General features: G+C 37.6%; 1 protein-coding gene across 16 annotated transcripts in view; it reads right to left on the bottom strand.

The window, feature by feature from the left end:
• GTDC1 (glycosyltransferase like domain containing 1) overlaps positions 1-24,708 on the bottom strand; it is a 403,613-nt gene that overhangs the window by 265,421 nt on the left and 113,484 nt on the right. For 14 of the 16 annotated variants that reach the window (XR_005838888.1, XR_005838889.1, XR_005838892.1 and 11 more), the window contains 2 exons: positions 22,689-22,753; positions 19,606-19,809 (listed from right to left, as the gene is read on the bottom strand). Coding sequence is in view for 11 of the 16 variants with exons in the window: in XM_040645229.1 (XP_040501163.1) it covers positions 19,606-19,784 (179 nt within the window). In the remaining 5 variants the exon portion in view is untranslated. Of the gene's footprint in view, positions 1-19,605; positions 19,810-22,688; positions 22,754-24,708 lie in introns of those variants that run through there. The other 2 variants (XM_040645231.1, XM_040645233.1) reach the window with 1 other exon arrangement.

The following is a 24,708-nucleotide window of genomic DNA, read 5'->3' as shown; positions in this document are numbered from 1 at the left end:
TGTTAAGGGGATCAAAAGCAAGAAAGAGTTGAGAGAAGAAGGGCAAAACACAAACACACACACACATTAAATTTGGCATGAAGAATATCACTGATGACACTCCTAATTTACTCCATTTGAGAGGAAGAAAACACAGAAATACAGCATATTGGATTGAAATGCAAGATATTTAAGGCTTTCTTTGACAAGAAAGATATTGAATAGAGGGGAAGGGACAAGAGGATGGTCAAATTGATGACATTTCCGAGAAACAGACAACGATAAAGTTTTTAGTGATGTGAAGGACACAGTAAATAACTGAAAAACAAGGGATGAATTGGGAGGGTATCTTACTATGGCGTGGTTGAAAATGCTCAAAAGGGCTACAAAGGTCAAGCAATGCTCCCTGAAAAAATACAGTGATGTACTATTCGTACAAAGTAGACCATGTAAACTGGAATCACTGCCAATAGGTGAACCTCCAGGAATGATAAGTTGTTATTATTCCTCTACCATTCTCTTCTCTCATCATCGTCTGTACACTTCCAAAAGAGTCCTGGGTTTAATACCTTATGGGAAGTTCCTGTCTCATGAAACCAATTTTTCTCATTGCGTTTGTACTCCCTAAAGTTTTTCTGCTGGCGAACCAGTAACTGGTAACCATTTTGTACATATTGCCATCGTATCATAGAAAAAGAAAATTCTCAGTGTTTCCATCTTACAGCTCCTGTTTATCACTTCAAATTCTACTTGATGTGCTGCAAACTCATTAAACCTCTATCATCCACTACTTGAAAAAAAAGTCCAGAACAGTGAAAACCATTAAAATAGCTACTTTATTCACTGTACTGAACAGTTAATTATATAACAAGAGATCCGTAATTCTACAAAAGTAAAGCATAATATTCATGCAAACATTTTTAAAAAAGTATTAAGCAGCAGCCATATTCAGGCACTGCAATGGGTAGAACAAGAAAAAAAAGAAGAGAAAGAAAATAGGGAGTGTATAACCTTATAAAATATGTAAATCATCCGCTAAATAGTAAAATCAGCTAGCCTTGTTCTTCTATGTATCTCTTGTCTGTAAATAAATACAACTGAAATACTACACATAGCAAAAAGTATAGGTCTTGTAAGTTTTATTGACATTCCTTAGTATTTTCATTATTTATTCATTCATCCAACAAATATTCACTGATCACTAAGAATTAGACCTTGGGAATAGTTGTGAAAAAGACAAAGCCTTTGTCCTCAGGGAACTTAGAAATATTAACAAAATATTTTCTGGGCAAATTTATGATGATATTTGCTTCTAAAAGTTCAAGGAAAGGGCAATATTAAATATCATAAGACAAGTAACCCTAAAATATGCTTTGGATATTTGCTTTTGAATTTCCCTTGTTCAAAAACCCACAAGTTAATTAACTGTTACTTTATAAATTTTTCTATTTCCCCACTCATTCATTCACAGACTGGCCATTTCCACACCATTCCTAACACTGCCCAAGTATAATGGAAAGGGTAATACTGCTTAGCAGTGACACAAACTAAAATGTTATTAATAGCTATTAAGAATTATTTGTTACTTAGTGAGCTGCTCTGGTGAAATATTGGAAATGAAGGGCAAAAGAAGTGAATGGAAAGAGGACTTCAAATGATCTGGAAGGAGGGAATTGAAAAGCAGGCTTGTGAGTAGTTTGGTTTTATAAGATTTATACTTTTAAACTAGTAGTTTATCTTAGGTTAACTCCTTTACCAGGTATAAGCAGCAATTTAAATAGAATGCCTAAAAAAAAGTGAGTTGAATGAGTAGGCTAGATGTCACTCTCTGCAACAGGCTAATCAAATGTATCTCTCCAATTCTCTGCAGCTCATTTTACCTTCAGCCCCAATCGTCAAGGCTAAAAACGCGTTCAGACATATTTGAGAGAAATAAGAAGGAAAGCCTATTTCTGCAGGGGAAAAAAATGCAAAACTAATATACATGAGGTCTCAAAAATTTTATCTATTAATACAAAGCTTTTGACATATTTAAGTTTTAAAGATATTTTCAAGCTAAATAAAATGATCTGTACTAATATGGTAGTCAGTGACACAGCTGACCTAAAATGGCCATTTCTATTGTGACCAAGAAAAGCAGCTTTTATTATGTTTCCTAAAATTCATATCAACTTCAAGAAAATATATTAGAACATTTATTTCCACTTATCTAATGTTTTGGCAGTTATGACATTCAGCTGTTACTTTTTATTAAAATTAATGTAAAAATTCTGCATGTTCAGATATTCACATAATTCTTTTCCTTGGGGTTTAAACAAAGAGATGATGCCACATAACACAACTACTTTGTGTTAGAAAGTCACAATCATTTTACCACTGGGATAGGACATGCCACTGTTCCATAGCAAGGCACCAGGTATTATCACATCTTTAGATCCATGAGACGACTGTATACCTTGTTTTCTCTTTAAGAACACTTTAGTCACTACTCAATAAGGATGCAACTGAACCACCTTCCAGTTTATCTTTTTCATAAACAAACATTCTCTCAATACACTTTCAAATCAAGTACCTAACAAAATGCCCTCCAGAATAGGAGTCATTACACAAATGTTAGCTGAAGAAAATGAATAAATAGTGAATTATTAACTCACTTTTCCAATTATAAAAATAAAAATCTGACCACTACTTTAATTCATTATCACTACCCACTAAAACATCTCATTGATTGTTGCTATTTAGCTATAATTCAAAATTGGTACCAGAACTGCAAGAAACTGGAGACCAAAAATCTATAAAAAAATACCTCCGCTACCATTTCTTCCCACCCTATTGCTATAAACCACCTGACAGAAGAACAAACGTAGCAGCGTACTGTGGCTTTGGGGCCGATACTCTCCAAACATTATATTTTTATTAAAGAATTAATTTGGGACACCTGGGTGGCTCAGTCCATTAAGCATCTGCCTTCGTCTCAGGGTCCTGGGAGCAAGTCCCACATTGGCGGGCTCCCTGCTCAGTGGGGAGCCTGCTTCTCCCTCTGCCTGCTCCCCCTGCTTGTACTCTCTCTCGTGCTGTCTCTCTCTCTGACAAACAAATAAAATCTTTAAAAAAAAATTAATTTATGTCATCTCCATTTACTTACATTTTAAAACAGATAAACTAAGGACTAGAGATTAAATGACTGAAAAGAAAACTCAGAGAAAATCAGACACACAGAAGAACAGTACAAATTCTACCTAAAACTGTTCAAACTTTACAATAATATCTTACTCTTGAGTTTACATAATTCTTGAAACACTATCTCATTTGAGCCTCATAACAAATCTGGAAGATAAACAGGAAGAATATTATCTGTTATTGTCACCATTTTGCAGATGAAGATAGAGAATGAATGATTTGTCCTTACACAGGTGAGATGCTGAACTGGGTCTTGAAGTTGACTCCCCTGACTGCTAGTCCAATTCTCTTTCCCACTCTGTCAGAGCTACTCTGTAATACTGTCTAATGGGTACAAAAGAGAAAATCAAAATCCATCATATGTTCCTAGGAATGCCCAAACATTGAAGGAATTCACATTGTGTGGGCTAATATTTGTGTCATGATGAGTCAATATCTATGTGCCTAATCTGTGGTTTGGAGCTGAAAACAAACACCACAGTAGTCAGTAAGATAAAATAAGTGAGGGAACAATCGACACTCCATGTCAGTGAAAATCAGAAGTCATTCTTGGTTAGGTGTGCTTATCGGCTGAAAAAATACTGTATGACAAATTGAAAAGTAAAACAGAAATGTAGACGAATGTTGATGAGCACAAACTGAATATTCTAAATTGCAAATATGGAAATACTGATTCAAATGGCACCATTTCATTACACTTTATTAGGAGGAAGATTTCAGGTGACTCACATAGGTAAACTTGAGGAGGAGGGATTTCCCCGTCACCCCCTACATTTTAAAGTGTAAAAAAAGGAAGGAAAAAAAAACAACCCAGAATGCAATATATTACCTTAGAGATTTCCTACAATTTTCCTAACATCAAAGACATATCAAGTTTATAACTATTTATGTCCACCTAAAACTTAAATTTCTAAGTAACAGAGGTATTAACTTCTTTGCTGTAATACAGAACAGATCATAATAGAATGTAAATATCCTGAATTCTCCAAATTTTGACATCATCAATAACTTAAGGGTTTATCATCAAAAATGACATTATCCAGTGACATCCTAAAACATAATAGCTGAGGAACATTGACACTATAAATTCCTTAATTTCTGGGGCAGGAGAGGGCTGAAGGATGCAGTAGCAGAACTGAAAAGCCTATTCATCAAAACTTTCTTTTTCAGTAATTTTCTAAAAGGCTGGTCTTCACCATAGCTCCTCTCAGCTTCAGACCTCTAATTAGGAAGTGCATTTTTAATACTGGTTAATACATGTAAAACATATGCATGCTGAACATATTAAAAAAACAAAAGTTTTCTGGAAGCTTTTTTCCAGGGGAAAAAAATAGAGGAAATTCAACACTGCTCAAGTGGATCACTACCATCTGCCAGCATTTTATCTAAAATAAAAGTGATTGAAAAAAGACAAGTATTAAGAACATGTTTCCAAAGCTCAAATGTTTTTCAGGTAGTTCGATTCTAAAACGACCACTGTTTCTACTTCTTGTGTAGACGTCTTTGTATGGACATATTTGTTCTCCCATTTCTAAATACCAAAATCAGACAATGAAAATAATTACTTACATAAATGCTATTTACCTAATAAACATTACTCAAATTTCAAAGCAAACAAGACCTCAATTCTGAACCTCTGTTTCTCTTAGTTTTCTTATACTTTTCAAAAAATAGTGCAAATAAAATAGGAGTATCATCACATATCTTTGGACACGTGGAAAAAAAAAAGAATACTATTACTAAAATGATTACAGAACTCTACTAATCACTCCTTATCAACTCCCGAGTTACAGTCTCTTCCTTTCTACCAATTGCAAGTGTCAAGGACTCTTAAACCTTTGTAGCAATGGTACTAAGCTACTGCTTGGTTTCTTGGTAACAATCCTCTTATAAAATAGTATGTATAGAAAAACATTTTTCTCAATAAAAGTGAGTTGATGTTTTTCTGTTTTAAAAAGTTAAAAATTCCCTTTGAGAAAACTGGAGACACTCAGCAATGTTACAAAATGAAAGCTAAAAATCACTACGTCTGAATGAAAAACCCTATAATAAAAATGCTACACACACACATAAATAATATGTCTTAATATATTCGGATTTCATGAATTTTTTTTTCACTGTATTTAAGCTTATGATGGAGGGGGAAAATAGTGACAAAAACTAGTTCACGTCCTTCCCCACTTTCATTTTCTGAAAATGTTGGAACCCACCAAAACAGTTTGTATTACAAATAAATATCTGTCTCACTACTGGACACACAGAGAAACTATGGGCTAAAAATCCCCTGTATTTCAGATCTACTACTGTGCTGAAAGACAGGTTACTAAGTGTGGGGGATTTCCCTAGAAACATTTTAGTATATGACTGCTTTAGAAAAGTTGATTCAAGTGAACATTGTCTAAATACTACCCAAAAAATAAATAAAATAAAAACCTGAAAGAAGGAGAGAAAGAAACAGAACTATATCCAAGAGAAGAAAGTTAGTTCCTAAAGCATACTGCCTTATTCACATTTGTATTATTTGTGTCTGGCACACAGCATACATTCTTCAAATGCATGTGCTACCAGTTCAAACCACTGAGAAAGAGACTGGCTTTTCTGAACTGGATACTAAGTAGGAGAGCAACCACAATTTACTCATTCATTTTCACTCTGAGATCCAGCATAGTGTAAGAATGCTACAGAAGTACTTAATACCTGATTTTAGTGGGCGAAAGAGGGGAGGATAAGTTTGAGAAGTTGATACCAGCTAATCAATCATTTCTTGATTATTTGTGTTTATATGAGATATACACACACATGCATATGTCATATATATTATATATACATATTTTATTTAAATAGAAAAAAGAGGCAGTATTACGTTACATTTTTAAAGAAAAGGAAGTTTTGCTACTTTCAAGTACATGGAGTAACTTACGATGCTGCCAAAATAAACCGACTGATCCAATTTAATGGGCTAATAGGAATGATTTACAATTCGCAAAGCTATTTTAAAAATAATTATAAGCACTAAAGTAGTTTAACTGTGATCTCTTAGACTAAATTAATTTGTATCCCAACTTTTTTTCTCATGGACAAGACAAAGATAAATTTCAGTTCAGATCCCAAATTTTCTAACTAGTAAAATGCAAACGACACAAGTTTCTTAAATTTTTTAATTGAAGTATAGTTGACATATAATATTAGTTTCAGGCGTACAACATAGTGATTCAATGATTATATACATTATGAGATGCTCACAGCAATAAGAGTATTACAATATTGTTGACTATATTCCCTATGCTGTACTTTTCATTCCTGTGACTTATTTATTTCATAACTGGAAGTTCTGACCTCTTAATTCCTTTACCCATTTCAAAACAAATTTCATTCATATTGCTAGGTCCTTTACTACGTTCCATTCCTATTATCATTATTGTTCTTCAGAAACTCACTATTTCTCCATTAGATTTTGGATCCATTGACCATTTCTATCCTCATCCATGGTCTCCATTACTAAAGTGCTGTAATAATTGTCCTCTGCACAGCTTACCTTACTTCATTCCCATGTATGACTGTAGTACTCATCATGTTTTTTGCCTACAAAACATTGTTTTTCCCTATATCGAATAACAGCAATATAATTTCCCTTTTGCTCTCTGGTACTTAGTTCACATGGTTTGAATTGGGTTGACCCCACTTTGGCCAATAACAATATTGGGGTCTCTTGCCAAAGTAACAAGTTTAAAGAGCACATGATTTTTTTTTTTTTTAAGTCATTTCAGTCAATCTGGGACTTTTGTTAGAACTGCCGAGAGAGGCACTTTCTTTCAGATAGGGTAACTAAACTGATGGGATATAAGCTTAGCTCTGGGGGGAGCCATATGGAGAGAGGCTACTCCAGAATACAGTCAAACCAGACGAAAGTAGAGTCAAGAAGACAAAACTGTCTAATGATATCACTGAACCACGGATCCAGCAGTGCCTAGAGTCAACCACCCTGGAAATTGGTTATACGGTGGCCCAAACACATTTTCCTTTATGTTTTAAGTGATTTTGAATTGGGTTTCTGTTATGTACAATTAATAAAGTTCTGGGAAGACAGCCTTCAAAAGATACTCATTATCTAAAGTACCAGCTTCCCAAATTATTAACCATGAATTTGCAAATGTACAGGAATTAGACAAAATCTGCCTTATCAACCCAAACTGATGTTCCACAACTCATCCTACCTCAGAATATGTTCATACTAAACCAAGATTTTGGAGATTACACTTTCCAATAATCCCTGCTTTAATACCTTTGTTCACAATACTTCCTTCTCCTACAGCACTTTACCTTCCATGTCCATCTATCAAAATCTGCAGTATCCTCTTAATTGTATCTCAGAATTTGCTGAATGAGAAATAAACCCCCTCCTCTGTCCTTCTTTTGTGACTGCTGCCCTCGTTGCAGTACTAACTATTCTGTGTGAGTTCTACAGTGTTCAGTGTATGTGTCCAGTATTTAGCGTCCACATTGGCCCATGACCTGTCGAGACAGACAGTAGCACGAAAAGGCAAATAATCATAAAATGCTGAGGCTGGAACAGGAGTTCCAAACTAATAATAAGTCATATCAGAGAGACTCCAAAGACAGAAACACTACTGGAAAGAATTATTCCCCAAAAGTCTCTAAAAATAAAAGTTAAAAATTCAAGCAGATACACAAATAAGATGAGGAAGTAACTCCTGTATTAAATGAAACAGTGGTTCATAACAAAGCTGAATGAGAGAGAGTACTAATTTGTCTTTTTCTTTTTTTTTAAGATTTATTTATTATTTGAGAGAGAGAGAGAGAGCATGTGCTGGGGCTTGGGGGTGGTGAGGGGCAGAGGGAGAGGCAGAGGGAGAATCCTAAGCAGACTCCCCACTGAGCACAGAGCCCCACATGGGGCTCCATCCCAGCACCCTGAGATCACGACCTAAGCCAAAACCAAGAGTTGGACACCCAACCAACTGAGCCACCTAGGCGCCCTTGAATTTGTCTTTTGTGTGAAAATTTCTTGAATCTTTTTTTTAAGATTTTATTTATTTATTTATTTGAGAGACAGAAAGTAAGAGAGAGAAAGAGAGCACGAGTGGTGGGGAGGAGCAGAAGGAGAGGAACAAGCAGACTTCAGGGAGCTGAGAGCCCAACGTGGAGCTCAATCCCAGGACCCTGAGATCATGACCTGAGCCGAAGGCAGACACTTAACCAACTAAGCCACCCAGATGCCCCAAATTTCTTGAATCTTGATCTTGATTTTAATTCCTTCTTCATGACATCATGGAACTCAATAAATAAAATGAAACCCTCAGTTATAAGTGAAAAAAATAAGATTCTATGGTTAAAAAGTGAATTTTCCAAAGCTAAACAATTAATTTATGGCAGAGCTGAGATTAAAACCCAGGATGGCTGGTTCCTGCAGTATAATATGTCATTTCTTCCCAAGACAAGCGATTTATATTCTCTTAGTAAATTCTTTTATGTATATGTACATTTAAATATATATGTATATATGTATTTTTTTTTAAAGATTTTATTTATTTATTCGACAGAGATAGATACAGCCAGCGAGAGAGGGAACACAAGCAGGGGAAGTGGGAGAGGAAGAAGCAGGCTCATAGCGGAGGAGCCTGATGTGGGGCTTGATCCCATAACGCCCGGATCACGCCCTGAGCCGAAGGCAGACACTTAACCGCTGTGCCACCCAGGCGCCCCTATATATGTATTTTTTTAAGATCATTTGAAGATTCATTGTTGGGCAAGTTCTAAGCCAGAGGCTATAGAAACAAAGACCTAAACAGATCAGTTAAGTAACATAAATGTGAGCAGCAGACTAGTATAAAACAATGGTAACTAGTTGTGCTATTGTGACCAATACAAAGAATGTCTATCTGTCTAAAAGCATTAAAAATTAAAAATGCTTAAGTAATTGTAGTGGCCAAGCAAAATATATCTTTGGGCCAAATTCTAATCTCTCATTTATCCCATAGTTTCCACACTATAAATTAAAAGGCCACACTGTTCATGGGTGGCCACAGCCAAAATTAAAAAGCCTTAAAATACAATCATGTGAAATTTCACAAAATATCACAGGTATATTCTAGATTCTTTAAAGTTTCCTGAACTGAGAAACACTTTTTTTTTTCCTAGAAACACTTTTATACAGGGGAAATTCCAGAAAATTATATCTTCTTTTATCAAAATTTACATAATGGACAATGACTGATTTCACTATATGATTAATATAACCCATAAAAATAAGTGAGTAAGAAACAACAATTGTTGGAGAGGATGTGGAGAAAGGGGATCCCTCCTACATTGTTGGTGGGAACGCAAGTTGGTACAGCCACTCTGGAAAACAGTGTGGAGGTCCCTTAAAAAGTTAAAAATTGAGCTACCCTATGATCCAGCCATTGCACTACTGGGTGTTTACCCCAAAGATACAGACGTAGTGAAGAGAAGGGCCATATGCACCCCAATGTTCATAGCAGCAATGTCCACAATAGCTAAATCGTGGAAGGTGCCAAGATGCCCTTCAACAGATGACTGGATTAAGAAGTTGTGGTCCATATATACAATGGAATATTACTCAGCCATCAGAAAGAACAAGTTCTCAACATTTGCTGCAACATGGACGGCACTGGAGGAGATAATGCTAGGTGAAATAAGTCAAGCAGAGAAAGACAACTATCATATGATTTCTCTCATCTATGGAACGTAAGAACTAGGATGATCAGTAGGGGAAGAAAGGGATAAAGAAGGGGGGGTAATCAGAAGGGGGAATGAAACATGAGAGACTATGGACTCTGAGAAACAAACTGAGGGCCTCAGAGGGGAGGGGGGTGGGGGAATGGGATGGACTGGTGATGGGTAGTGAGGAGGGCACGTGTTGCATGGTGCACTGGGTGTTATACGCAACTAATGAATCATCGAGCCTTACATCGGAAACCGGGGATGTACTGTATGGTGACTAACACAATATAATAAAAAAATCATTAAAAAAAATATATAAGTGAGTAAAAGTGTATGGAATTCTTTAGTTTAAACCCATAAAACTGAGGAACACAGGCCCTTAAATGTCTCTAAGCAGTTTCTGTGTAGAAGAGGTGATATCCCTAGACACAGGAAAGGAGGAGTGCCTAAAGTGGGGGAAAAATTCGCAGTTTGGCCAAGTCAATTACAGCCATATTTTGTTTGCATTTTCAAACCCAGAGGTATGAAATCATTCATTCAACCACATTTACTTAGTAACAGCTATCTGCAAGGTAGCATGCTAGGCCCTGGGTAAAGAAGATAAATAGGGCACCTATCCACCCGAAACTTGCAGCACAAAGAGAAGAGGAAAAAAAAAAATCAAACAAACAAAACAATTACGATGCTATTACACAGGAGAGAAAAAGAACACAGAAATACAAGGGCTTGGTTTTGATATGGTGGTCAGGGAGGGCCTCTCTGAGGAGGTGAAATGTTAGCTCAGACTTGAAAGACAGGGAAAAATAAGCAGAGTATAGGGATGGGGTGTGGAGTGGTGCTGCCCACTAAGAGACACACAAGCGACACAACAAATAGCAAGAGGACCCGAGGCAGGAAAGAGCTCGAGGTTTCAGAGCAAGTAAACCAGGCACCTGCCCACTACTACAGCAGATGAATGAGAGGACAGTGGTGGAGAGAAGGTTGCAGGGGTGGGCAGGGCCAGCGAACCCCGTGTGTAATCTGGATTTTTATATACACAGTACAAAGTCACTGATGGTTTTCAATCAGGGATTATTCCCTCAAGGCTCTGAGTATTAGCAAGTGGATAAAGGCACTAAGCATTCTTTCCGTCCACAGAGTTTACTAAAAGCTTACCACGCATGTCCAAATTGGCCACGTTTGGTTTTACATCACCACTGCTAGCTTAGGCACTGTCTCTTAATGTAAAAGTCCTTAATAAATGTTGATGGGGAAAAAAAACTGGAAATCAGCTGGGAAAAGAGCTACAAGATACCTAGTCTGGGGGTTTCTGGCCAAGCCATCCCACCCCTAGTCCTCTCCATTTCATATATTCGGTCACCTGCAACTTCTCCTAAAATGGGGGAGTGTTACATTTTTATTATCAGCATGAGACAGTGAACAAATAGAAATATAGGAGAGACTGTTTACAGGAAGAAACTCACTAGAATATAGGATTCTGTTCTTTAGGAAGATAGAAGGATGAAAGGGACATGAATGGTCTTTTGTGAGCACACCACCTGATTCAGCTCCTGCCTTCCGCCTACAGTGTCTCTCTGTGGGCTGGCTGGTCAGGAGACCAGCGGTCCATCATGTGAGTGAACCACAGAGGAGCAAAACCAAGGGGCAGTTGGACAAGAATTAGTCATTCAATGGATAGGACAATGTGTCAAAAGGCAGCTAGGAGGCCACAGTTGATCTCAAGGAAAGAGGCAAACATGCACGTTTCCCTCAGCGGGGAGACTTCGGAGAGGGGCAGGGTAGCTGAGTATCCGCATCATGGCTCCAAACACAGTAAGTCAGAGATGAACACCTGTGCACATCTTATACAGCTCCAGAACCAAAACATATTGTCATTGACTAAGGCTTTAATAAAAGCAGAGAAACTTTCTCAAATATAAACAAATTCAAAAAAATGTTGGGATGAAAATACACTAAGAATGTCTTTCATTTCCTAAAGGCTTTTCCCATGCCATGGAGATAAACCCTAATGAAGACACTCAACACCTAAAAATAACTAGATTAGAAACTCTCTAAGATCAGACTCACAGTTTGGACTATTAGGTCAAAAATAAGCATGTTACTTCTAAAAGCCAAATTATGAAGGCTCTGACGCTACGGCCAGAGCTCTTTTACACAACAGTACCTCTTGTACCCATCTGGGGGTGTTGGGGCTTTTCTGCCTTTTCCATTTCATTCATTAAAAAATAATGATTTTTCTCACCTCTATAACAGTGTAATAAACAGCCAGTTTATCTTTTAAAAAAGAGCCATCAAATTTCAAAGGGTAAATATATGGGAGATTTACCCTAACAGTCTTTAAGATGCAGAGCCTCTTAGAAATAATGTCATACCTTTACGTGGGGGTTTATAGACTCTTACGTGTGATTTTTTTAATAAGCTAGTAGAGATATGAAAACTGCACACTGCACTTGAAGTTGCTCTGCCGCGCCTGACTCCTTGGAGTCACTTCTGAACTAGCAGCTTATGGTGAGAATAAATTACAAACTTCACAACAAGAAAAAAAAATTTTTTCTTGATACTGGGATACTTTACTTCTCAAGAGCACGGACAAAGGAATATAAAGAAAAGTGGAAAAGATGTAGCACAGAAACCGAACTAAGCAGCATGGTAACAGGGTTAATTTCCGATTTTGCAGTGAAGAATTTGCTAGAGTAATTAAGAGTCGTCATTTGGATGTGTGCACGTGTGTGTGGATATGAGGGAGAGAGAAAAGAGACCAGAGGAAAAAGAGAGATGCATACAGAAGCAGAGAGAGAGAGAGACTGACTGAATGGGTAGTTACCTGGTTTGAGGGATTATTTTCTTTCTACAGTGTTGTGGTCAGCTATGTTTTCAATATAAAGTCCAGATGGCTAAATTGAACACTACTGTCAGGCAGAAGAGATTTCACTGAGACGAAACGTTGTGGATCAAGCTCCAAGCACTATACAAATTCTGGAAAGCTGTGGTGTGCACTGTCTAGATAGGAGAGCAAAGTTGGTAGGAAAGCAAACCAAAAGAGAATCCCACAGTTAGGCAGCCTATGATAGGGAAGCCAGTGACGCAGGCAACAGTGATGGGGAAGCTCGAGGCCAGTTCTCATAAATGGAACAGTCACATATCGGTGAGATTATGGGATGCTACGTTGCACCTAATGACGGTATTATTTACATAGTGTGGGAACATCACCCAAATCCCCAGTACATACAACTGGTAATGTTCTAAGGGAAGTGAGCTAGGCAGTACTGGAATGCTGCCTCTAGCCAAGTTCATAAACCAAGTAGAGAACTTCACAGTGGATCAGTGTGAGGATAATTTGGGACTGCAGGTGAACATCCTAAAAAAATGTTATGCTTATAGTCATGAGTCTGCCCTATGATTTGTATACAGACATCATATGTCATTTTTTATTTGGATTTCAAAAGAAGAAAATTCAAATGACTTACAATTTCTATGGCCAAAAACTAAAGAGCAAATGTCTTGAGGAAAAATGAGAACATCACAGAGTCCCAGACCTAGAAAGGCTCCTGGTTTTCAATCGCCAGTCTCCAACAAGATTCAATAACTGTAATACTCCTCAAGATCAGCAGAAACACACACCCACTTCTAATAGTAAAATTTAGTCATATATGTTTAATCAAGAGGTACTTAGGTTTAATTTCCTTCAGTGGTTTATCCCGCTTGGTCAGGGAATTAAGATCGCATAGTGGTTAAGAGCATGGGCTTATAAAGAACATTGTATGGCCTCTGGAGGTGGCCAGACCTGAACTCCACCCACATACCAACTATGAACTGGCTATGTAACCCAGCACAAATATCTTCACTTTCTAAGCCTCTGTTTCCTCTTCTGTAAAACCAGGAAAACCATATCTAGCTTCCAGGATTGTAGAATATCTTCCACTTGATAAGTGTTCAATACATTAGCTATTATTACTATCACTTAATCCCATGAAATCCTGCTCTGGTTACTACAAAGATGTAAAATGACTGCCCTATCTAAACCAAACTTACCTATAAATTCACTCACCTACAAAGTCTGATTAAGTCATCATTCACTTTTATACTCCCAAATATGTCACACACTAATAAAAAGGTGCTTTCATGCTGAAAATAATATTAAATTATTCAGAAAGGTATCTTTTAATAAAAGAATTCTTTATGATAAAAATATTAATATATTATTCAGAAAGTTATATTTTTCACAAAAGGTAACAATTCAAGACAGGACATAACTGTCCAGCAAAGAAAAATTTATATTACTAATTTACAAAAGAACTGTTTGAGAAACCACCACCTTCTGTATTAATTCACCTATACCCACTAGTTTAGCCATACCTTTATTCACAAGGGCTAGCTACAAACAACAAACATACATAGGTAATTCATATCAGCTAAAAGTGTTCATTTTCCCAAAGAAAGTTACATTCAATGTTTCACAGGGAATTTAAGAAAAAAAGAAAATGCACACATTCCTTGAAAGAGAACCTGCCTAGTGAAAGGCCACAATCATGGTACCATTAAAGATTAAAACAGAATTACCAACAGCCACACATCACCGTAAGCTTTAATTTCACTGTACGCATTGTTTAACCCAATGCAACTTTCATTCAATTTAATTCCTATCCAACTACTTGCTCTCCTTACCCCTCCTTGGTCATTAAAAAAAGAAAAGGGGTTGGGGTGGGAAGGAAAAGCTATCGTAACAATAATCAGCATTTATTAACAGTTGGGACTTGTGTGGCTACAAGAAACAGAAAACCTAAACCTATCTCATGTAACACACGTTTGGAAAGAGGCAGGGTGGCCCCAGTGCAGTGAACCAACCCTGCTCAGGGACCCAGCCTCTGTCTTGTAGTGGGTGGATTTTTAGTGAATGCAGCATCTTTAATGATTATAATTCCATTCAGGCTTTCTGCTTCACTTTTTTTAAAAAAATTTTTATTTATTTATCTGACAGAGAGAAAGAGAGAGAGCACAGCAGGGGGAACGGCCGGCAGAGCAGGCAGAGGGAGAAGCAGGCTCCCCGCAGAGCAGGGAGCCCAATGCGGAACTCGATCCCAGGATCCTGGGATCATGACCTGAGCTGAAGGCAGATGCTTAACTGCTGAGCTACCCAGGTGCACCTCCATTTCATTTTAAGTGAGGTTTTGTAAGCTATGTTTCTCTAAAAAATTCACTCTCTTGTCTAAGGTTTCATCTCTATTGACATAAAACTGTTAAGAGCATTTCCCCTTTTTATTGATCTGTGCGCCATATCCATAGATCCATAGCTACATAATTCCAAAAATTATTTGTGCCTTTAAAAAAAAATCATGCCTGCATTTATCTATTTTATTACCTCAAAATAACTCCTAGTTTCTTCATCTCCACTTCTATTTGCTTTCAACTTCACTATTTTTCACTCTTTTTATTCTTTCCTTCCCAATATCACTCCTAGATTCAAGAGGGTCCTTGCTCTGGGCTACAAGTTTTAGAGGGCCTGCATATCACAATTAAAAAATAATAAAAATAGGGGCGCCTGGGTGGCACAGCGGTTAAGCGTCTGCCTCCGGCTCAGGGCGTGATCCCGGCGTTATGGGATCGAGCCCCACATCAGGCTCCTCTGCTGTGAGCCTGCTTCTTCCTCTCCCACTCCCCCTGCTTGTGTTCCCTCTCTCGCTGGCTGTCTATCTCTGTCGAATAAATAAATAAAATCTTTTAAAAATAAAAATAAAAAATAATAAAAATAAATTTATTAAAGATGATGTGGCTGTGACTGTCCATTTAGATATAACCCGCACTGTGATATACAATATGTTCATTATGATTCAGTCCTATTTTTTATTATCCATCATGATTTCTTCTGTGACCGAGGAGTTATTTAGAATTATGCTTGTACATTTTCTGACTTAGAGAGTTTTTAAGGACTCTTTGCTAATGATTTCTGTCCAGCACACACTTCAGAATGACTCCATCCGAGGGGTGAGGATCATTTGTGGAAGGTTGCTCACAGCCCGCTGCATGCGCTGGCAGAGCAGCTGCTCCCTCCGGCAAAGCGCTGCAAACACAGGCCCGGGAAGCTGGCCAGGGCACACGGAAAGGGAAAGGTCGGAGGGATGTGGGTGGGCACTGACATCCTCCGCCACACTGCTCCTCAGACAACTGTTCTTCATTTCCAGCGTCCTCTTCCATTGTTGTTCTTATCACCTCCTTTCTTTATACCAAAGATAATACCTAATAACATTGTCTGGCACCTTACTTTCTGTCACTGAAAATGTCTTGGGGAGGTTCCCATGAAAGTACACAGAAATCTTCCTAATTCAGGTCAGAGCTGCATGAGACTTCATTTCAGAGTGTAACATAACTAAGTTGACCAGCCCCCTTTACGAAAGTAAGGCAACAACAGCTTCAAGGCCGGCTACCACTCTAATTTCAGATCCTTCTTCAGATCCTCTCTTACTTTGCTTAGCTATGGACTTAAAAGGAAAGTTGTTATACTTTATGAATCATTTCTAGATGTTTTAAAGATGGAGGGTTTTCAGGTGACTAGGTAGCTCTATTGTTCAAAATGGAGGTCTAATCCAGGCTCTTTCCAGCCTCCCATCAGCCACTTTTGGAAGCCCCCAGCCTCCCATCAGCCATTTTTGGCAGCCCGGGCATTTTATCCTCATCCTGTCACCTCATGATTGCAGACATCACAACCACTGTCAAATGCAGGAAAGGAAAATGGCTTTCTCCCCTCACAACCAAAACCAAACCAAAACAAACTTTGTTGGAAGAACCCCCAGAAGTCATCCACTTAAATCTAATTTGCCAAAACCTAGTGACTACCCAGCACTAACTGCAAGGAAAGCTGGGAAAATTGGGCAGAGAATGGGATCATAATGACCGACTCAGGTCAATCATGCTTCACTCCCAGGGGCTGGGTACTTAGCCACTCCAAAGACCAGTGTGATTCTGTTAACAAGGAAGAAGGGCTGTTAAGTGGCCAATGATCAGAATCTACAATACCTTGGATGGAATGAAAAATAAAATTGTAAGCAGCTGAGAGTGAAAAAAATGATTTTAAGTAACAGTGATTGTCTCAGTTCAGTAAAGAAAAAAAATGAATGAAATATCTTTGATGCCTAGTCTAGGTATATCTAAGAAAGTAAAAATGCTAATCTTGGGACAAATGACTCATACATTTCAGAACATGAAATTTAAGGCCCATCCTCAAAACATTTCTCTGCATTTTGTGGTTTCCAGACAGCAAAATTTTAATATAACCTAAGGAACAATCATTACCAACTACTTTTGGGAAAAATAACTTGTGGAGCTTTTGTAATCTATGATAAAATAAAACAGCTCCAAATGTGACCCATGATGTATTCTTCTAGCTGTCAAGATAAAGCAGAATCAAACTGAGTAATTAGGCTGAAGCATTTATTCTGTTAGTAATAAAATATTTTCTGGATAACAAGCTCATAACAATAATGACTGTACAGAAGCTGAGAAAAATAACGTGTGTACCTACATTCAGGGTCTTTCTCATCAGCCACTGTCCCTACCTGTTCAGAGTAATCTTGCATAGCACGTAATACTGGTGCTTTCTGAATTGTGATGATTGCATTTGCCAAGTGTACAAAGAGAGTTAACTAACTGAAAAGCTAAAACTTTTCATATCTTTAAAAGTCTCCACAGAGATCAGATATATCTGGTGTAACAAAAGACTGTTCTTACACTTCAATGTAGGGTTGAGTGAGCATATTTTTTAGCTTAGTGTAAGTTTTCAAACTGTTGCTATTTTTCCAAAAGTACTCAGAAAGAGTAGATAAGTTATCACTGGTCAAATATAACTGTAGGTCCAACTGGTGAGGTATATCTTTTAGTGAAGTCTGATTAGATTCATGCAGTTAACGGCACAGCTTAGATGACTGACCTTGAAAGATCTTAGATACCACTGTTGGGACCTGTCGGTTGTGGCTATCAGAGAGTAAAACATTACATCACAATCTCGCAGCAATCGACCTCCCCAATAAGACTGCTTCAACAGCACTGTGATATTTATCCTCAAATGCTTCAGGCCTCACAGGGAGTGCAGAAGCCACAGCTCAGGAGTGTTTGCATGCATGCTCTCCACACACATACATTTGTGATACAGTAATTTCATTCTGAAAAATGGCATAATCAAAATGAAATCCAACAGCAGATAGAGAAATGGTTCATTTCAATGTTCAAGTCATTGTAGAAATGTATTATATCAAATGGTAATGTTAAATGAAAATGTGCCATAAAGTCAACTGGATTACCTGACCTTAAGTAATACAATACAATTGGTGCCGTGAAAACACAATTAAATGAGATGTGAAAGCAACTATAAATAGTAATATTTTAACACAGCCAACAGTCTTATCATTGCCCTTAAAACTTTTATATTGATACACTCATTGAAATGTCTAATACTATCCATCAACCATATGTACTTAGTGATATCAGAATACAAAACATTATATTATGGAAAGAAAAATACACTTTCAATTAGAAAAACGGATTCTTAGTATGTCCCCAAACAGCATTTTACCTTTATAATCCCAAGCAAAGTGACTCGAGTGCTCATAGCTATTCCACCGGACGATCTGAATGCTCAGACATGATGCATGGTTTTCATACACCAAATGGGTTATTCTCTGCATCCCCCAAATTACTACTAAGAACAGCAAACTACATCTAAATCCCAAGCCGCTGTCTCCCTTGTGACTGTTCCACCTTACAAGCAGCAACAGATAGCCGTGGCTGCTGAAGGCAAGGTGAACAGCCCAACCCACAAGGTGCCCTTTCTCCAACAATCTGTCTGCCCTAACTCCATTACTTATCAGCCTGCACTCCCCAGTGCTGCTTCAACCAATGCAGTTCTATACAGAAGGGCCCAGAATGGTAAGAAGAACAGAGCTATAAAACACAGTAGGATAATCTCCCACTCTTCAACAAGCAGGAGACACCAATAGTATATACCAGTAGAGAATAAGGAGGTAGGGATGTTCAGTATTCTACTTGTTCCCCATTAAACGTCATCAGTATTTCTCATTCATCCTTCTAGGGTGTCCCAGAAGAATCTCTATGAGGAACCCTAGTTTGCACTTCCTAACTAATCAGAATTCAGAACTGGGTCCGTGGGTGACATATCTATTCATCCTTGAAGACTAAGCTAAGGTTGCCATCTCTATAAAGCCACCTCCACTTTGTCACATTCAAAATCAGCTCCTCCATTTTTTATGCTCACTTTGCACCTGCAAGTCTATCTCTATCTCAATAGTCTTTAAAGCTTTAAGGGCACAGACCTTGGTCACATCTGCCTTTTCAACCTTAGCTCCTAGTACACAGCAGACACAATAAACTAACTGAAAACAGCACACTCACTACAAGAGACACTGGCGGTTATGGAACAACAAAAACAAAAAATGTGCCCAAGATCAACTCTCCTCTCAGGCCAAAAAGTGTCGTCCACACCCACACACGTGCATGTGATAACATCACAAGACAAATGAGAAAAGGCTTGTAGGTTCTAAATGAGGCCACTTTTCTACCAGCCAGCTGTCCTCAGAGTGTAAATGTACTCTCCTGCTCTGCTGGGTCTATTGTAGTCATACTGACCGATTTCATAGCTGGAGAAAAATCTCATCGATGCCAACAGAGAAGCAACGTCCTTTAACACGTACAGTAAAAAAAAAAACGGGCTGAAGGTGCAGCCCAAGCTCCAATTACCTGTACTGTTCACTGATGGGAATATTCTGGGAGAAGTATAAAGCTGATGTCCGTGCTCTCCAGTGCCATTTCTTTGCAGGAAGGGTATAAAGGACGCAGTCTTCTAACTCTTCTTGGAGCAGATCTACCAGCTGTTTATGGGACCCTCCATAGAACGCCTCAATGATGAGAAGACTCATGGGCCCTTTCAAGCCTCCACAGATTCTAAATAATAAGCAAAACAATATTTTTACCAACATATGCATGTGTGTGTGCATAAAGATTTTTTTAAAATAAGTTAAAATATTACGCTTAGAAAACAAGTAATTTACAGACGCTTAATTTTTTAAAAATATGCTGCATCCCACTTTTTAAAAAAGTACATTACATCATTTTGTGTTAACAAGAGAAAATAAAGGATGCTTATTTTTCTGATTTCTGTTTTCTTCTTGCTCTAAGATTACTTCCACAATGACTCAGGTTTTTTTCTCCAGTCCCAGGAAGTTTAAAGCCCTCTCCTGCTGTGATCACTCACTTCCTGGTTGGAATGGCTGTGACCCTGACTCAGAAACCACAGAAGTGGCTTGGCCTAGAGCTCTACTACTCTCGGACAGTCACTGAACTCATCTCCTTTAAGATTTCCACTCTAAGAGCCCTTTTTTTGTAAGGCCCTATCCAGTTCAGAAATTCTCTGATTCTGTAACTCTCACAGTAATTCATCTTTAAATTTACCAATTATCACTGCCCCCAGTGAATCCATACTTAGAAAGAAAGCACATTCATATTCAAATCTAATCCTTTAATGTTAAAAATCTAAGGATACAATTTCTTGAGACACTGAGCATACCTTGACCACCTGCCCACTATCACCAATTTCCTATCTGCAAAGGAAGACCCAAAAAGTGGAGTAAAGCTATATGCCTATGAACCAACAAGGTTTCTACAACCTTTCTTTAAACAATCCCATTAAGAGGGATAAAGTAATGTTGTTATTAAAGACATGGTAAATTTTTCATCCCAGTGAGTTAGCTATCAAGCAATTTTTTGGTTTAATAATATGACTTTTGTTAATGTGCTCAGTGAAATAAAAATATATGTGTGAATGTAAAAAAACATCCATATACATTTCAAATTATATGCTATTTCCTGTAAGAAGTAAGGAAGAAACATCACTCTGTATATAAATACTACATTGTTTAAAAAATATTCCAGATGTTTCAATTTTCCTTTATGACTTAAGTAAACACCACTCATTAAACAGCATATTGCTCTTCTTAATAATGTTGTTCCACAAACTTATTAGTCTCAACAACTCAATGATGCTTTTTATAAAAAGAGTTTATTTATTTTAAAGAGAGAGAGAGTACAAGCAGGGGGAGGGGCAGACGGAGAGGGGGAGGTAGAGAACCTCAAGCAGACTCATGCTGAGCGCAGAGCCCAACGTGGGGCTCGATCTCACAACCCTGAGATCATGACCTGAGCTGAAAGCAAGAGCTGGATGCTTGACTGACTGAGCCACCCAGGTGCCCCTCGATGATGCTTTTCACTAATAAAACTGTACTTCACCTTGTTCAAACCAATGGCTCTTTAAATTGCATTTCAAAGGAGAAAGTCTCAAATCGTTCTCAAAAATATGGCTGGAATGAAAAAAGCTTAGTTCTTGACATCCGAATCTTCCAATGAGCATTTTTAAAGAAAAATATACAAGTACATTTTTCACTTATCTGCAAAATGAGAAGCAGTGTTCCTCAGGTGGAAAAGGCATGAACTCTGAGTCAGGGAGATACAAATCTGAAGCTCAGCAATGTCATTTCCTAGCTGTGTGACCTTGGACAAGTTACCTAACTTTGTGGGACTCAGTCTCACATTCTCTAAAATGGGGGTAACAGTACTAACCTCAGAGGTGTGTTATGAAGATAAAATTGAAGAATAACTTACAAAAAGTAATAAGATATTTTGCCCCTCCTATTTTCAGTATAAATCACCTTACTTAAGGGAAAAGGATATCTTTGAATCCTCCTGCATTTTAAAATCAGTAATTTTCAATGAGGGCCCCCCTCTCAACCAAGGACAGGTGGCAAAGGCGGATACACACATGCATTTGAAGTGTGGTGGGTGTTACCCATTCCTCATCAGCAGCTGGTATTTCAAATAAGAATCTGAGAGCCCCACAGGTATCTGGGAAGAAGTAAGCTTAGGTGCTGAGCTATGCAGAGGCTTGGTTTTTTTCAGGCCACTGGAGACCACCTCTAATAAACGCTATGTTCAATAAGATAAATTTAACAAAATGGTAGCCTGTAATCCTTCAAATAATGGAACCTTCTAGAAAGTCAACTGAGAGACCAATATAAGGCAATTTTGAAACTTATATCAAAGGTTTGAAGACAGACTAAAACCAGTTAACATGAGGTTGCTTACTAGATCATATCACAGTTATCTCTATCTTGGTTTATTTCCTCTGATCTAATCATGATAAGGTGTATATGTCCTATATATCCTTAAAAGGTTGTTGTAAAAATGACCTGAGCTATTTCCCCAAGTGATGGGATGTGATCCAAACAACTCTAAAGAATATTTCATTCATATAACCTCAAAGAAAGCAACATCAATATTAGAAGGGAAAAAAAGCTTTCTGATTCTTCATTCCTTTGCCCTTTTAAACGATTATTCTAGAGCACGTATCATGCCATATACTTACAGATGTTTCTTATGGGTCTGAATCATGAGTTATCTACAAACCATAAGCCAATGTGGAGGCAGTATGTGTAGGTGCTGCTGTGGAGTCAAGATATTCAGTAAGCAGAACTGAACGCCAAGCACGTGGGAGGTCGAAAAATAGAAAAGGGGAAAAAAAGATTATAGCTATAGTAGTTTTCCACCCCTTTAATAGCTCAGTAAGAAGAGTGAAATGTACAGGTTTGAACTAGCGTTTACTCGAGCATTTTTCTAGTGGCCAATGGGTGTGCCTGCATTTTGGGTATTTTTCTAGGGAGAGTAACTATGTCCTACCATCTCTGAAAACTATACTTAGTGGCTTTGATTCATGGAAATTTGTTCTGCTTGTTTTGTGGAGACAGACATATCCTGGCAGTTCCCCTACTTACTTCTACTGCAACTTCTGTGGCAAGAAGAAAATGTGTTCTTCCCTATAGTCTTCTTAAAGCACAACCTGGAAGAAAGATGATTCCCATTAGGTGCAAGCAAAAGAGGGGAAGCTGATTTTTAAATATAAGATTCAAACCAAATGTCATTGCAGCACATTAAAGAACAGTGCAAATACTCTTACTGTGCTTGAGTTTTTAGAAAACACTGCTTGAAACAAACAAGCATGAGGTTGGAAAAAAAAAACACTTCATTAAAAAGAATTTTTGCTGTTATGCTGGAATTTGCTAAGAGATAAAGGGGGTGCACTATTTGCTCATTTTAGCAATAATCCCAGTGAACGGCAGGTGGTCACTCTGACACCACAGATGCTCAGAACCACAGCATGGGTGAATACAGACCTCAGGGACCACTACCAATGGCTACTAGGGAGTGAGTGCTTGGGAGCAGCAGTCCTGAGGATGCTTACTCCTCAGCAAGGAAAAGGTCTCCTTTACAGCCCGAGGCTGTGGCCAGGTTTTTGCCAGAAGATGGTAGGTGAGCCTACACACAGCCAAAGGTCTTACATAGATGCCTGGGTTAATCAATCGGTTAAAGCACTGGCATGCAGAAACTGAGTAAGTATATCAATTAGGGATGTGGCATTTATTTCAAATGAAAAAAACAACAAAAAACCTTCTTATGTGAGAGAACAAGTACCAATCAGAAAGCCCATGTCCTTTCTGCATGACACTAGACTGTTAATATTTATGACGTTAAGAAAAAAGTTAAAAAAAGAAAGAAAGAAAAAGAAAAAAGTTAATGGCCAATCCATTCTCACTCCCAAAAAGAGCATCAAAGTGTGTCAGATAAATTTTTATCAACTTTTAAGTTTTTCTGCTTAACCCAGTAAGCTTCAGTTAAAAAAAAAACCTCATTTCTTCAGCATATTTTATTCCCCAGTGACACCAGATGAATGAGAATCTACTACACTATTAAAGCTTTATGAAAGTTTAATTCATTATCAATACTATGATTTAATGATACATGGTTAAATGCTAAACATTAAATTGGCAATATAAATGAGTCAAAGTGATAGCTATGACATAGGAATTTTAAACCACTTCAAATTCTACTTAAGATCATCAGAGGTCAAATGATCTAAGAATTGCCTGCCTTTCCAAAATTTTATATTTACAGTTAAAAGAGGATACAAAGTGAAAAATCACAGAAATATTTCACATAAACATTTTGACCAAACGAAAAAATGCCATTAGTGTCATTTCAATTAAAAACTAATAATGCATTGATAAGATCACCAAGAACAAAAGTAGCCTGAAACCAAGACTGTGAATATTTTTAAATTTTTATTAAAACTTTTCGTCACTGTACCTGCATTTATTTTAAGCTTGACCCAATTTCTTTATTCCCTGAGCCACTTTCAAGGTGAACTACATTTTGGTCTACCTCCTCTAACAGTTAGATCTGCTGTCATAGTTTTTTGGGGTTTTTTTTGACAGTATAGAGAAAGGAAATTTGTAATATGCCATTGATTTATTGAAAAAGATATTCTAAGTATACATACATCATGTGGATTTTTTTAAAACTAAACCTAAGTCACATTAGAAACCTGTAATTAGTCTTCATATATGATGTCAATTCAGTTGCTTATAATATTCAAATAATTTTCCAACCAAATACCAAGTAATAATTTTAAATCAGAGGAATTATTGTATTAATATATTCCACAGACACCTTACTGCTATTAGCTGTAGGAAGGTATGGTTTCAGTGATGATGGTTTCAACGGTTTTAATCCCACACACATGAGAAATTGATTCCACAGGCTAATCCACGCATGGCTTGATACCTTGTACTTCAATCAGTTGCTGAAAAAAATTTTTTCTACTTACCTATATACAATATTTAAAATGTTAAGCTTGGCAGAGCAAAAAACAGTGAACTTAAACACTAAGTGCTCTCAGTTGGGGAAAATAAAATTTGAGTAGGACTTCCCAATAGGTCATCAGAGGTTTACCTGGTA

Source organism: Ursus maritimus, unplaced genomic scaffold (assembly GCF_017311325.1).
Source record: "Ursus maritimus isolate PB19 unplaced genomic scaffold, ASM1731132v1 scaffold_1, whole genome shotgun sequence".
NCBI classification, from domain to species: domain Eukaryota; kingdom Metazoa; phylum Chordata; class Mammalia; order Carnivora; family Ursidae; genus Ursus; species Ursus maritimus.
This window is presented reverse-complemented; position numbering and strand designations above follow the sequence as displayed.